The 13,534-nt window shown below is 41.1% G+C and overlaps 1 protein-coding gene across 1 annotated transcript in view; it reads right to left on the reverse strand.

The window, feature by feature from the left end:
* LOC115478075 (cytosolic phospholipase A2 delta-like) overlaps positions 1-13,534 on the reverse strand; it is a 71,169-nt gene that overhangs the window by 9,884 nt on the left and 47,751 nt on the right. Inside the window, exons 13-16 of the mRNA XM_030215310.1 lie at positions 12,251-12,473; positions 11,189-11,306; positions 9,305-9,442; positions 2,734-2,841 (exon numbers count right to left, since the gene is read on the reverse strand). Of these exons, the coding sequence (XP_030071170.1) occupies positions 2,734-2,841; positions 9,305-9,442; positions 11,189-11,306; positions 12,251-12,473 (587 nt within the window). The remainder of the gene's footprint in view (positions 1-2,733; positions 2,842-9,304; positions 9,443-11,188; positions 11,307-12,250; positions 12,474-13,534) is intronic.

Here is a 13,534-nt window from a genome sequence, read left to right on the forward strand (position 1 = left end):
ATCTAATATTGCTATAAAAATGATTAGGAGTAATTAAATTACTCCCTATTCCAAATAAGATATCAAATCAATTTATAATTGGATGCAGAAAATACTACCTTACCACATTTAAGAGATCTATCTACTAAGCTGTGTTTTGACAACATGTGTTAATTGTCAATAACATGCTTTATTTCAATAACATAGTTTAATGCCAAAAAGAAACATGAGAACTTAATAAAAGTCATGCTGAATCAAACTGAGGATTCATCAAGATCAGCATCCTGTCTCTGATATACTGAATTAAGTAATAATGCAAACGCACACAAAGCAACTCAGTATTAAGAAAGTAGAATAACACAGGTTACAAACTTCATAAGCTGTGTTATTTCAGAGGTGTTGCTAACTTCCCTCCAGGAGCAGCATCAGGCCAACTAACATGAACCAATGCTCTGAAGGAGCAGCTTACATACGTCCATTCCTATTAGCATTTGTCTTCTGTGGTCCTAGTCGTGGTCGTTCATCCATGAACACAGAACATAAATATTTATTAAGCAATTCTGCGTTATCCCTTATCAGCTTCTGTGTATTGCTTCCCTTCACCTTAGAGTCTCACAATGCCACTTTTGCACTTCTTCCTATCACTCGCATAAGTAAACAATGTCTTGTCCCCCAATTTTACCATATTGGCTATTTTTTGTTCCATTTGCATCTTTGCTTTCCTGACTCCTTTTCCAGCTTCTCTTAGCTTTTTTAGATATTGCGATTTTTATTCCTCTTGCTGCAATCTCTTGTAATTTTATTAAGGCTAATCTTTTTTAACCTTACCCAGGGGCGTAGCCAGACAACAGATTTTGGGTGGGCCTAGGCAATAATTGGGTGGGCACCAAGTGTTCTCCCCCCCACCCCTTCAAAAAAATGTTTAGCTCAGCTGGTGGGAAAATGCTTCTTTCCACCTTGCCAGCAGGCATGCACTGAAAACTGAGCATGCACAGGTGCCGGTGTTGTGGAGAGTAACATTTTCGTTACCATCAGGGGGAAATCTTCAGCTGGCGGAGCTTAGGATTCCCATCAGTTACCACTAAACATGTGCTACTGTTGGGTGGGCCTAAGCCATAAATGGGTGGGCCCTGGCCCATCCAAGCCCACCTGTGGCTACGCCACTGACCTTACCTTTTTAGCTACTACTTTTGAAAACCAAAGTGGCTGCCTTTTCCTCTTACTTTTATATACTTTCCTGACAAAAAGATTTGTCAACCTTGAAATAACACCTTTTAGTTTTGTCCACTGCTTTTCTACTTCCCCCAGATGTTCCCATCTAAATAAAAACGCCTTGAGGCATTCCTCCATCTTGACAAAGTTAGTTCTAGACTTCAAAAGAACTAACTCAAGGAGGTAAATTATTTTTGTTTGTTAATGACATGCAACAACATGGGATAGGTTGTTGATATTTCCTATGTCATTGCAAACAACAGCCCACTCTTAGTTGTCAATAATGCCATGAAATTCCCAGTCATAACAATCAGTGGTGTAGCCACAGGTGGGCCTGGGTTGACACAGGTCCACCCACTTTGAACACAGGCCCACTCAGCAGCGGCAAAGCTGTGATATGACTGGTAGGAATCCCTAAGCCCTACCAGTTGAAGACTCCTGGAGTCTCTCCCTCTCCTTCCCCAGGCGATTGGGTATCTCTTACCTCCACCCCCCCAACCCCCTGTACCTTTTAAATCCTTCAGTTCTTCACTAACAGCAATCAGTGACTCATGCCCACTGCGCGCACTGACCATGAGTCTTCCCTGTGATCCAACTTCCTCTTCTTGGGACTAGGAAGGTTCAGGGGCCTGATTGAGCAGCAGGTATGAGTTGCCGCATGCTGCCAGTGAAGAACTAAAGGACTTTAAAAGTACTGGGGGTTGGAGGAATGGAGTTAAGAGACTCCTGATCACCTGAGGGGAAGGGGAGAGATGCAAGGTGGGGACGGGGTTCTCATGACCACCCACTTTGGGCTCAGTCACGCCTAAAATTGAGTGTCTGGCTACATCCCTGATAGCAATGCAAAGAAAGTTACTGTGGGATTCACTAACCCACTGAAGTATGTAGGTTAGTGCATCCTGTGGTGAAACAGAGCAAAAACACACTTTTATTTCACCTTAGTAAACAGAGACCCACATTTGTGTCTGAGACAATAGATTGTGAGGTGACTTGCCAAAGATCACATGGAGCATCAGTGGCTGCGCTGATTCTTAAGCTGCTGTTCTAACATCTGGGTTACTCCTCCACTCCACTCCACAGCCAGTAGGGTCACCTCACGCCTGGAATAGACTTCCCGAGCCTATACGACTAGCCCCGTCTGTGGCCGTTTTCAAGTCCAGACTCAAAACCCACCTCTTTACCGCTGCTTTTGACTCCTAACTCACTTGCCCTGTCCTTTATCCTCACCTCTTTATTCCCTTACCCTTAATTGTTCTGTCTGTTTACCTGTCTTTCTAGATTGTAAGCTCTTTGAGCAGGGACTGTCTTTTGTGTGTGGTGTACAGCGCTGCGTATGCCTTGTAGCGCTATAGAAATGATAAGTAGTAGTAGTAGTAATATAGTCATGGCGGCCATGTTCCCTCCCTTGGACATGCCTCCCAAAATCCATTTTCTCTCTTGAATACAAGATTAAGCAGTTTCATTAAATAAAACACAAATAAATAAAAGAACTTTGACAGTGGAGCTGTTGTACTAATTAAAGATAATAAATCCAAAGCTTACCAATATCTTTTATGCTGTTTTTCACCCATTGTTTCCAAAAATCTTTGGAGTTTGTGGCTAAATTCCAGGTATCCACCAGATTCAGAGAAAAGACATTGCCCCATAAACCTGCAGTTTCAAGCACGATAAAAACCAGATCAGACTAGGTCTATATATTTCTCACCACTCTTACTAGAATCATAGTTGTATTTCTGAAATCTATAATGCATTTATGCCACAGTATCTTTTAGTACTGTGAAAGATTAAGAACAGGATACTTAACAGTAAATCTATTTGTGAATCTCTTCCCTAAACAAGCAAACCTTACCGTGATATACAACAGCATAATACAGATAAACATAATGAGTAATTGCACATAAATCATGAATGCAATGCAAAGGGGCCTAGTTCAGTGGCCTAGCCAGAAGACAATTTTTGGGTGGGCCAGTGGGTTGGATGGGTGGGCACTACAACCCCCCCACACACACACACACGCGCGCGTGCTTCTGTCCAGCACATTTAAAATTATCGGCGCTGCCTCCACTCACCTTCTCCCACCATGGCGCTGTCTCCTCATCCTGCACTTCATGGTCTCCATCTCCCACCCTCGCAGCAGCGCTCTATCGGCGCTGCCTGCCTGACAGCTGACAGACGTGGCGTGATGACGTCCTGCTCCGCGACCTTCCCTCTGCCGCGTGCAATCCGCCCTGCGTAAACAGGAAGTTGAATCAACGCGGCAGAGGGAAGGCCCCAGAGCAGGAGGACGTCGCGCTGCATCTGTCAGCTGTCAGGCAGGCAGCGCTGATAGCAAATTGAAAGCGCTGCCGCGAGGGAGGGAGACAGAGACCGTGAAGTGCAGGAGAGGAGGCAGCGCTACGGTGGGGGTGGGAGAAGGTGAGGATGGGCCTGAGACAAAACTGAGTGGGCCTGGGCCCATCCAGGCCCACCCGTAGCTACGCCCCTGATGCCATATGGTCTTTCAAACATCCCCTCTCCCCCGTATATTATTATTTATTATTATTATTATTATTATTATTATTTGTTGCATTTGTATCCCACCTTATCCCACCTCTTTGCAGGCTCAAAGTGGCTTACAATACATCATGAGTAGTGGAAAAGTGTTAGTAATATAAACATTTAGTATTGCATGAGTTTGGTTAGTATGATGATAAAAACAAAGTAGTAGTATATAAGCAGATTTTAAGAAACAGTTCTGAAATTAAATAGGCGAGTTGTGTAGTGTATATTCACTTGGGTTAGTCTTTTTGGTATGCTCTTTCAAAGAGATGGGTCTTCAGTAATATGCGGAAGTTCGTTCTTTCATAGATCGATTTCAAGTTGCGCAGTAGTGCGTTCCATAACTGTGTGCTCAAGTAAGTGAAGTTTGACGCGTGCATTGATTTGTATTTCATTCCTTTACAACTGGGGAAGTGCAGATCAAGGAATGTGCGGGATGATCTTCTGGCATTCCTAGGTGGTAAATCTATTAGGTCAGACATGTAAGCTGGTGTGTCTCCATGGATAATTTTGTGAACTAGTGAACATATTTTGAACGTGATGCGTTCCTTAAGTGGAAGCCAGTGTAATTTTTCTCGTAAGGGCTTGGCACTTTCAAATTTTGGTTTGCCAAATATGAGTCTAGCTGCCGTGTTCTGGGCTGTCTGGAGTTTCTTGATTATTTGTTCTTTGCAGCCGGCATATAGTGCATTGCAATAGTCTAGATGACTAAGCACTAATGATTGTACTAAATTACGGAAAACACTCCTTGGGAAGAAAGGTCTTATTCTTTTTAGTTTCCACATTGAGTGGAACATCTTCTTGGTTGTGTTTCTCGCGTGGTTCTCTAGTGTTAGGTGTCGATCAATGGTGACTCCAAGAATTTTTAGGGTTTTTGAAATAGGAAGGTTTAGAGTTGGTGTGTTGATGGTGGTGTATTCTTTCTTGTTGTTTTGGGAGGTTAGTATTAGGCATTGGGTCTTTTCTGCATTGAGTTTCAGCCGAAATGCGTCCGCCCATGAATGCATGATTTTGAGGCTTTGGTTGATGTCATTAGAGATTTCTTTTAGGTCTTGTTTGAATGGGATGTAGATCGTTACGTCATCCGCATAAATGTATGGATTGAGGTTTTGATTTGATAGTAATTTTGCCAGGGGTATCATCATTAAGTTGAATAGAGTCGGCGAGTGGGGGGATCCTTGTGGTACTCCGCATTCAGGTATCCAAGCGGCTGAAGTGGTCGAGTTAGATGTTACTTGGTATGACCTTGCGGTTAGGAATCCCTTGAACCACTGGAGGACTTTGCCTCCGATTCCGAAGTAATCAAGGATGTGTAGTAAGATACTACTACTACTACTTAACATTTCTAGAGCGCTACTAGGGTTACGCAGCGCTGTACAATTTAACAAAGACCATGTCGAAAGCGCTCGACATGTCAAATTGTAGAAGTAGTATATTCTTACCAGATGTAATCGTTTGTTTGAATTTAGACATGAGGGTTACTAATACTGTTTCGGTACTGTGGTTAGACCGAAACCCTGATTGGGAATCGTGGAGTATAGAAAATTTATCTAGATAGTTTGTAAGTTGCATAGTCACCAACCCTTCGGTTAGTTTGGTTATTAAGGGAATAGATGCTACTGGTCTATAGTTAGTTAGTTTGCTAGCGCTCTTCTTTGTGTCTTTGGGTATGGGGATGAGTAAGATGTTTCCTTTTTCCTTCGGGAAGAATCCATTTTGTAGCATGTAGTTCAGGTGTTTCGTTATGTCGTTTATGAATTGTTGAGGGGCAGATGTCATCAGGTTGTTTGGGCATAGGTCTAGTTTGCAATGGGATTTGGCAAATCTTTTGAGCGTTTGGGAGATGATGTTCTCTGATAGTATTTCGAAGTTGGTCCATGTCCTGTCCGTTGGATGAATGCCAGGGGCTGGGTCTAGGCAATTAAGGAGTTCAGTATAGTCGGTGGTGCTGACAGGTATTTTAAGTCTTAGTTGTACTATTTTTTCGTTGAAGTATTTCGCAAGATTGTCTGCTCCAGGAGTGTCTTTGCTGTTGGTTGTGACTGGTGTGGTGTCTATTAGTTTGCTCATGAGTTGGAAAAGTTTGTGTGTGTCCTTGTAGTTTGGTCCGATTAAGGTTTTGTAGTGTAGTCTTTTGGTTTGTATTTTGGTGTATTTGTATTTTCTTTGGAGTTGTTTCCAGGCGTTTAGTGTGGTGTCGTCTTTCTTTTTAGTCCAAGCTCGTTCTAACCTTCTGACTTGTGTTTTAAGTTTTTTCAATTCTTCATTGAACCATGGTGTTGAATTCTTTCTGTGTGAAGATCTCGTTTGGATTGGAGCAATGTTGTCTAGTATAGATCTACATCTATTGTCCCATTCTGAGAGGAATTGGATTGTGTCTGTTTTTGTTGTCCATTCATTGTGGTAAATTTGTTGCCAAAATTCTATCGGGTCTATTTTTCCTCTCATGGAGTAAGTTTTCCGTTCTTGTTTAATCGGTGGTCCTTTTGTTCTCCATTGGAGGGAGATGTTTGCTTTGTAGTGATCCAACCATGGTGCGGGTGTCCACTTTGTGTCTGTTAACGTAATGTTTGCATCGTGGTCAAAGTTGTGTGTGATGATGTCTAGAGTGTGTCCTTGTCTGTGGGTAGGTTGTGTGTGTGTGTCCTGTGAAGGTCTCATAATTGTAGGAACTCTACACATTCTTGTGTACTGGTTGAGTTGAGATCTTCAAGATGTAGGTTGATATCTCCTATTAAAATAAGATTTGAGCTGGAGACACAAGTGTTCGAGATAAAGTCCATGAGGTATGTTTAGGATTCATGCCAATTGCCTGGTGGTCTGTAGAGCAAGATTGCGGTAAGGTGTTCTTGCAGGTTTGCGTGGTTTATTCTTACCAAAGCAATTTTGAGTTGTGGTAGGATCGATTCAGTTATTGTTGTGATGATAAACTCTGATTTGTATATAATTGCTATTTTCTCCTCCTCTTTTTCCATTTCTTGTCCAGTGGTTGATTTTGTATCCCAGTGGACATAGTTCTAAAATTATAGGGTCTTTAAGGTCATGAATCCAAGTTTCAGTAATGAATAGGATGTCTAGATTGTCTATGGTGATCCAATCTGTTATGTTCACTGTTTTATTAATCACTGATCTGGCGTTTGTGTATCCCATATGGATTTGTCTGTATGGTTCCATTTGGGATTTGGTTGTGTTGATTCTTATTAGTTGTCTGGTTTCTTTGCGTTTGGTTTTGTTGTGTCCTTTCTTCTCTTTCTGTTGGCTGTTTTCGTATGCATTTGTTTGTAATTTTAATTGGTTGTTATTCCTTTGGTTTGTTGTGCTGTAATTGGGTTGTCTGTGGTTTTTGTAAGTTGTGGGAAGATTGTTGTTTGTGTTGGGAGTGGTCCATATGTGGTGAATTAAGGGGAGGAAGTAAATTAGCATGAGTAGTTTGTTGGTGTTCATGTTAGCTGTATTTAGTGATAGTTGGTATGTCTGGTAAATATTATTTGGTGTGGTTTTGTGTGAACATCAATCGGCATTTGTCATATGTGAACATGTATGAGCAATTTTTGAACCTTTGATATGGCGTCAGCAGTTTCAACATTAAGCATAGTTAAGCATAAGCATAATATACTTTAACATATATGAACATTGAGCATGATAAGCATTAAACATGATGTTTTAAGCATTAGTGTAGACATCAGCGGTATCAACATTTAGCATATTTAGACCTTGAGCATAGGTGTACATTTGCGTATATAGACTTTAAGCATGCATAACATTGAGCATAGCTGAGACTTACGTATAATGGTTATTGATATCAATTATTAATAGGCGTGAACGCACCTTAAAGCATGAATGAGCATTGATTGTAAATGAATATTAAGCTTTGAAGTGAACATCAGCAGTGTCAGTAATAGGCGTATTTGAGTATTCAGCTTGGATGAATATTAACATGAATGAGTAGTAATCATAATGAGTAATAAGCAAAAGTGTGTTTTCCTTCTTTGCACTGAATGCCTGTGTATGGATGATAGTTTTTCAGCGTGGTGTTGTCTGGTTGAGAGCAGTGGCGATCCTAGCCTGCATGACACCCGGGGCGGATCGCCGATGCGCCCCCCCCCTGGGTGCAGCGCAGCCCCCCCCCCCCCCGGTGAAATGACACACCCCGGGTGCACGCCGCTGGGGGGGTGCCGCGGCGCGCGCCTGTCAGCTGAGTTTGCTAACTTCGCTGCAGCTCCCTCTGCCCTGGCCAGAACAGGAAGTAACCTGTTCTGGGGCTGAGGGAGCTGCCTGCAGCAAAGTTAGCAAACTCAGCTGACAGGCATGCGCCGCAGCACCCCCCAGCGGCGTGCACCTGGGGCGGACCGCCCCCCCCCCCCCTTGGTACGCCACTGGTTGAGAGTACCTCTGAATCTTTTAAATAGCAGATTTTCACCGGCAGCAAAAAGTTGTTGGGGAGTTTTTGGCTGGTGGGGCTTGGGATCCCTGCCAGCCACATTATAGGAGTGCTGCTACTTGGTGGGCCTGAACCTAAAGTGGGTGGGCTTGGGCCCACGCCACCCTTGGCCTAGTTTGGAAAACGAAGAAGGGCAACCTTCGAAAGCTAATCAAGAAATGTATTAAGTTATGTCCAATAAAAAAGGTATCATCTTATTTTCTTTTCCATGTTTTATTTTGTTTGATTTCTATTGATAACCTCATACAATAATAAGCAAACAGTTTTCTTCAAGATGCACTCTGCCACATTGCCTGTCATGTTTAGTCTTTGTTTTCACTTCCATGCACATCTTTCTGCTGTCTCTCCTGTCCCCTGCCTTCTGCTCCTTTTCTATGTAAAGCTGCTTTTCCCATTAGATCCTAAGGTGGAATTCCTGGCACAGCAGAGAGAGTGGAGGTCCTTCAGCTTTCATCCCTGATCAGCACTTCTTCCTCCTCCTCCTTCCCTCCTCCGTCCTCCCCTCTGGTGTTCTGGGCATGCTCAACGCTTTGAGCGCACCTATATTTGCAGTTCATTAGCATTGAGAATTAGGGAAGTTTTCTGACATACTGATCTGATGGTATTTTTCCTGCACTGTTTGGAATGTTGCCAGAGTTTTGAACATTGGGGCCTTAGTGCTGCTGAATATCCCTCTCACCAGCATCTATCTAACCCCTTCCTTATTTATAACGTTCTTTTTATTTCCTATCTATTGATAGAATAATATGAGAACTCACGGAGGAATTATGTGGTCTAGATTGATGATGATTTACAGATTTATGTGATGAGATTTATTTGAAATATATTGGAAAACTTTATTATAAAGTACAGCTCTCCCTCCATAAAATAATGATCTGCTTACTTTTTGTAACAGCAAAATGCTTTAATTTCCGTTAAAAAGGTTGGTACTGTGATCTGGTTTGCAACTCTCTATCTTGCTAATCTTGCAAGCAAGATCAACATTTCTTTTGCACAAGACTTATTGGGTCAAACAGGCCATCCAGTTGTAAATCAGTCATGGAGCGGGTAAATAGTTCTACCATTACGCAGCTAGCTCCATATTCAGTAGATTCATATATTGATCCTAACAAATCCTGAATTCTAGAAACTCACCTTGCAAGTAGCAGATCCTGGATTCTGGAAGTTTCTCCATTAGCCGTCCCATGAAGAACTTGCTGCCAAAATCTTCAGTCCGAACAAATGCTCCATACTTCAGGAGTCCCACCTCATAGGGAGAGAACTCACACCATTCTACAAATGGATGAAATATGAGGAAAGGAGAGGTCATGTGTCAGCAAGTGTCTCTTCTGAAATTTGAATTGTCACACTCCTTAATTCTACTGCATTGGGTTGTGATAGTTTTTCTGAAATAATACGTGAAGGATATTGAGGGCAGGGGGGAGAGCCAAAATGTGATACTGTCTATGTTTTGAAAGTTTCTAGAAATCTGCAATGGGTTTTATGGATATCTGCATTTCAATATATTGATCAAAGAGAATAAAGTAATGTGGATTCCATGATAACCTATTTGACTGCACAGAAGTAAAGGTCATTAAACAAAAAACATAAGATAATACCTTTTTAATGGTCTATTTAAAGTGGAAAATGAAAAAGTGAAAGTATTTTTTGCAAACTTAAATAATGAGTAAACATATGGACAGAGATAAACTTTGTTTGTGTTGGGTATTTGACTGGTTGTCTATACCAGTGCTTCTCAACCCAGTCCTTGGGTTACACCCAGCCAGTCAGGTTTTCAGGATATATACAATTAATTTGCATGAGATAGATTTGCATCACTGCCTCCTATCTGCTTATTGGACAATAGTGATGTTAGAATGGTATGCTCTGCTCTGGAGGCTTAGATCCAGTTAGGGCATACAATTGAAAATCCCATCTAATAAAGTGATGCATCTGGGCAGAAGTAGGGCGAGAGCTTTTCCCATAGGTGGTCCAGTGTGGAATAAGCTACCTCTGGAAATAAGGCTGGAGCAAAATTAGTTGTGGTTCAAGAATTGTTTCCAGTCATTGAGGGAGTCTTGATGTGGATGTTAACATGTGACTAACACTGGCTGGGGAAATGTCTTGTTTCTGGTAACATGTGCTGGTTTGGGGTTCTATGTTTTGTTTCCTTTTATTATGAACATTTTAAATGAATTCTGCACATTGCCTTGAGCTGTTGTTGGAACTGGGGAGGTGATTCAGAAAAACTTATGAATAAATAAATAACTTATTTAATCATGGCAGTTGGGAGGGAACATAAAACAAGGGAAATGCCTGGGCAGTTGTGAAGGAAGGCTGAGTGTGCCATCCCTGCTCTCATTCCAGCTGAGCTACAAGCTAAAGAGGGAAGAGGAAACAGCTAGGAGAAATGAATGTACTGTGCAATGTTTTAAAATAGCAAGGGGTCATCACTACCTTGCATCAATGAAGGCATGGTTTGGAAATCTTTCAAGGCTCTTCCCTCCAAATCTTTTGAATCCCTAGGAGTCTCCTTGCTATAGCCAAGGTCATACATATCAAACAGAATGGCATCTGATTAGTTTATACTGCGTGTATGAAGCCACGTGTGATGTCAGTCAGTAAAAACAATCTGATTAATATATGTGTGGTAACTGCTCCAAACAGTGGGTTCCAAAGTGCTAGAAGGGTGAGATCAAATAATTAAAAAAAAAATTCAACAGCAATATTTTTTCTGGGAAGGATTGCATCTTACTGGCAGCCATTCATAATTCCAAATAAGAACATAAGAAAAGCCATGTTGAGTCAGACTCAGGTCCATCGAGCCCAGCATCTTGTCTCTCTGACAGAGGCCAGTCTAGATCCCAAAAAGTAGATCTATTTCCCAAGGTTAATTTCCAGGAAAATGGGTCTATGTTTCTTATTTTTGGCGTAGGAAATGAGAAACACCAATGAAGGGCAAACACAGAACTGCTAACTGATGGGTTGTACTATCTGTCTGAGCTGAAAATCAAGCAGAATTTTGAATATTCACAATACCCTTAAAGTCTAGAGTACTGCTGTCATCCTCTTTGACGTTCATGGCCAGGTAGATTGGCAATGGATTCTGCCCATTTTTCACTGCCTGTTGCTGATCTGACAACATATTTTCATTCTTCTGTTCAAAGGGGAAAAAATAAATGGTAAAAATAGAAGCCTTATAGTTATGTTCCTTTCAATGAAATATAAATTTAAATAAAGCAAGCCTCAATCACCCAGGGTGAAATTACATATTATCAAACACCCCTCATTGGGCATCTCATCACAGGCATACCACCAAACCTAGAAAAAACAGCAGTGAAAAAAACTCCAAAAAACCATTGCTGCAAAATAAACAAATTAATAAAACAGTTCTGGAGGCACTATTTTTACAAAATTTACAAATCCAACATATCCTTGTTCGAAATAGGCTTTAAAAATATTGAAGAAATCCTCAAGAAAATTCAATTCAAAACAGCAAAATACTTTGAATGTGGAAGAAAATCATATAGTTCAGAAGGCTGAACTATATGACAAAATCATAAGTTGATATGTGCCTACAAGCACTGTCACAGTGGTAACCAGCCCAGCTGATAGAAAAGAACAAACGTCATGGAGTGGTTAGTGCATTACTGTGACTCAGAAGAACTGGAATACAGATTCCACCCATTAACCCTCAGAGTTATTTTATGCAAGTCACTCTTCCTGTCTTAATCAACTGTAATATTGGGTAATGATAGTAACAACCATGTTCCTTCTTGCCTCCGGTCTTTACACGCTGTCATACAAATTAGACATAAATAGCAGAAGTTAGTCTGTTGATCCATGAGATGACTGTGTGTGTTTCTTAAGTATGCAATTATGCATCATTAATTGTATGTTAAGTAGCGAATTATAAATTGTAGTGGAATATGGTAGAATGAAAGACCCTAGAACTCCAATGTTAATATTATTATTACTGGAAGGAGCATTAAAGAGGTATTCTCTGCATATACCCATTTGAAACAGCGGAAAATCTGAAGGAATAAAGATAGATCAAAGGAGCTAGTGAAGAGCTTCCCTCACTATCCCTAAAGCCCTTACCCCATTGTAAAACATGGATTCAATGAGTAGTCCCCACAGGTCATTAAAAGACGTCTGCCGTCCTCCCTCCGCAATCTGTTTCAGCTCCTTCCGATAGTACTTTAGACGGTTCCAAGAAAAACTGTTGGCCTTACTCTTGGTCACATGCTTTTTTATACTATCGACTGGACCCCCCAGGTCGTTGTGTGACCAGTCAGCATCTTCATACAGCTTGGACATGGTCCTGAAGAAGTTATGAGAAGAAGAATATATTTTAGTTCATAAGTCTTCAGTTAGGAGAAGTAACACGCACACAGCCTCTGAATCCAGTTAACGCATGAGACATCCCACTGGAAAGTTGCTTTAGGATGCCTGGGTCTGAAAGAGAAGTTTCATCAGCATAAAGTACCTACCCATTGGCTTCTTAGCATTTAGTGCAGGCTAATTCTGTTAGTGTGCACTAAGCTATAGTAAAAGGGTCACTTAGAAATCTATTCCACAACAGCTAAGAGGAGCAGCCAAAACTGAAACCTTCAGGAATGTTATTCATAATAGGAAGCCTCAACTTTTGCAATCTTTCACTGCAAATTATACATGTATACACTAGTAGACTTATGACAAACACAGAGAAATGACCTCCTTGCCTGTGCAGTTTGGGAAATCTAGTCCACTTAAAATCAAATTATTCTCAAAGATTCTTTTTCATTTCCTTCAGCACACATGCAGCCTCATTTTGTATAGCATATCTAGGTAGAAAAATGAACATTGATGTCTTTATGTGCAGAACTGTGATAGTATTTAATAAAAGCTTTCCCCAAAATTCCATATATCACACCTTAATTTTCATGCAGAAATCAAAGCGTATTCTATAAAAATGCGTGTAACTTAATTGGTTAACTAGCTAATCAGAGCTGTCAATTGGATGTTAAACAATTATCAGTACTAATTGGGATTAAGACTTACACGCTCAACTCGCTAAGTGTATTTTGTAACAGGGTGCACCTAAATTCCAAGTTGCATAGCTGAAAATGGGGTGTGGTTATGAGCATGGAATGGATGGGTCATGGGCGTTTCTAAAATCTATGCTCATTACACCCGCTCTGTACATAATTTAGGCATCGGGATTTACGCCAAGTAAAACATGGCCTAAATGGATGTGACCAAATTTGGTGACATGGAGAGGCACTTGGCATATTCTATATACCATGCAGAAATGTAAGCCAATTTTATAAAATATAGGTGTCAGAGAATGCACCTAGGCGTATTTTTAGTCTGCACAGATTTTTCATGTGCCATATATAGAAT

Source organism: Microcaecilia unicolor, chromosome 9 (assembly GCF_901765095.1).
Source record: "Microcaecilia unicolor chromosome 9, aMicUni1.1, whole genome shotgun sequence".
Classification (NCBI taxonomy): domain Eukaryota; kingdom Metazoa; phylum Chordata; class Amphibia; order Gymnophiona; family Siphonopidae; genus Microcaecilia; species Microcaecilia unicolor.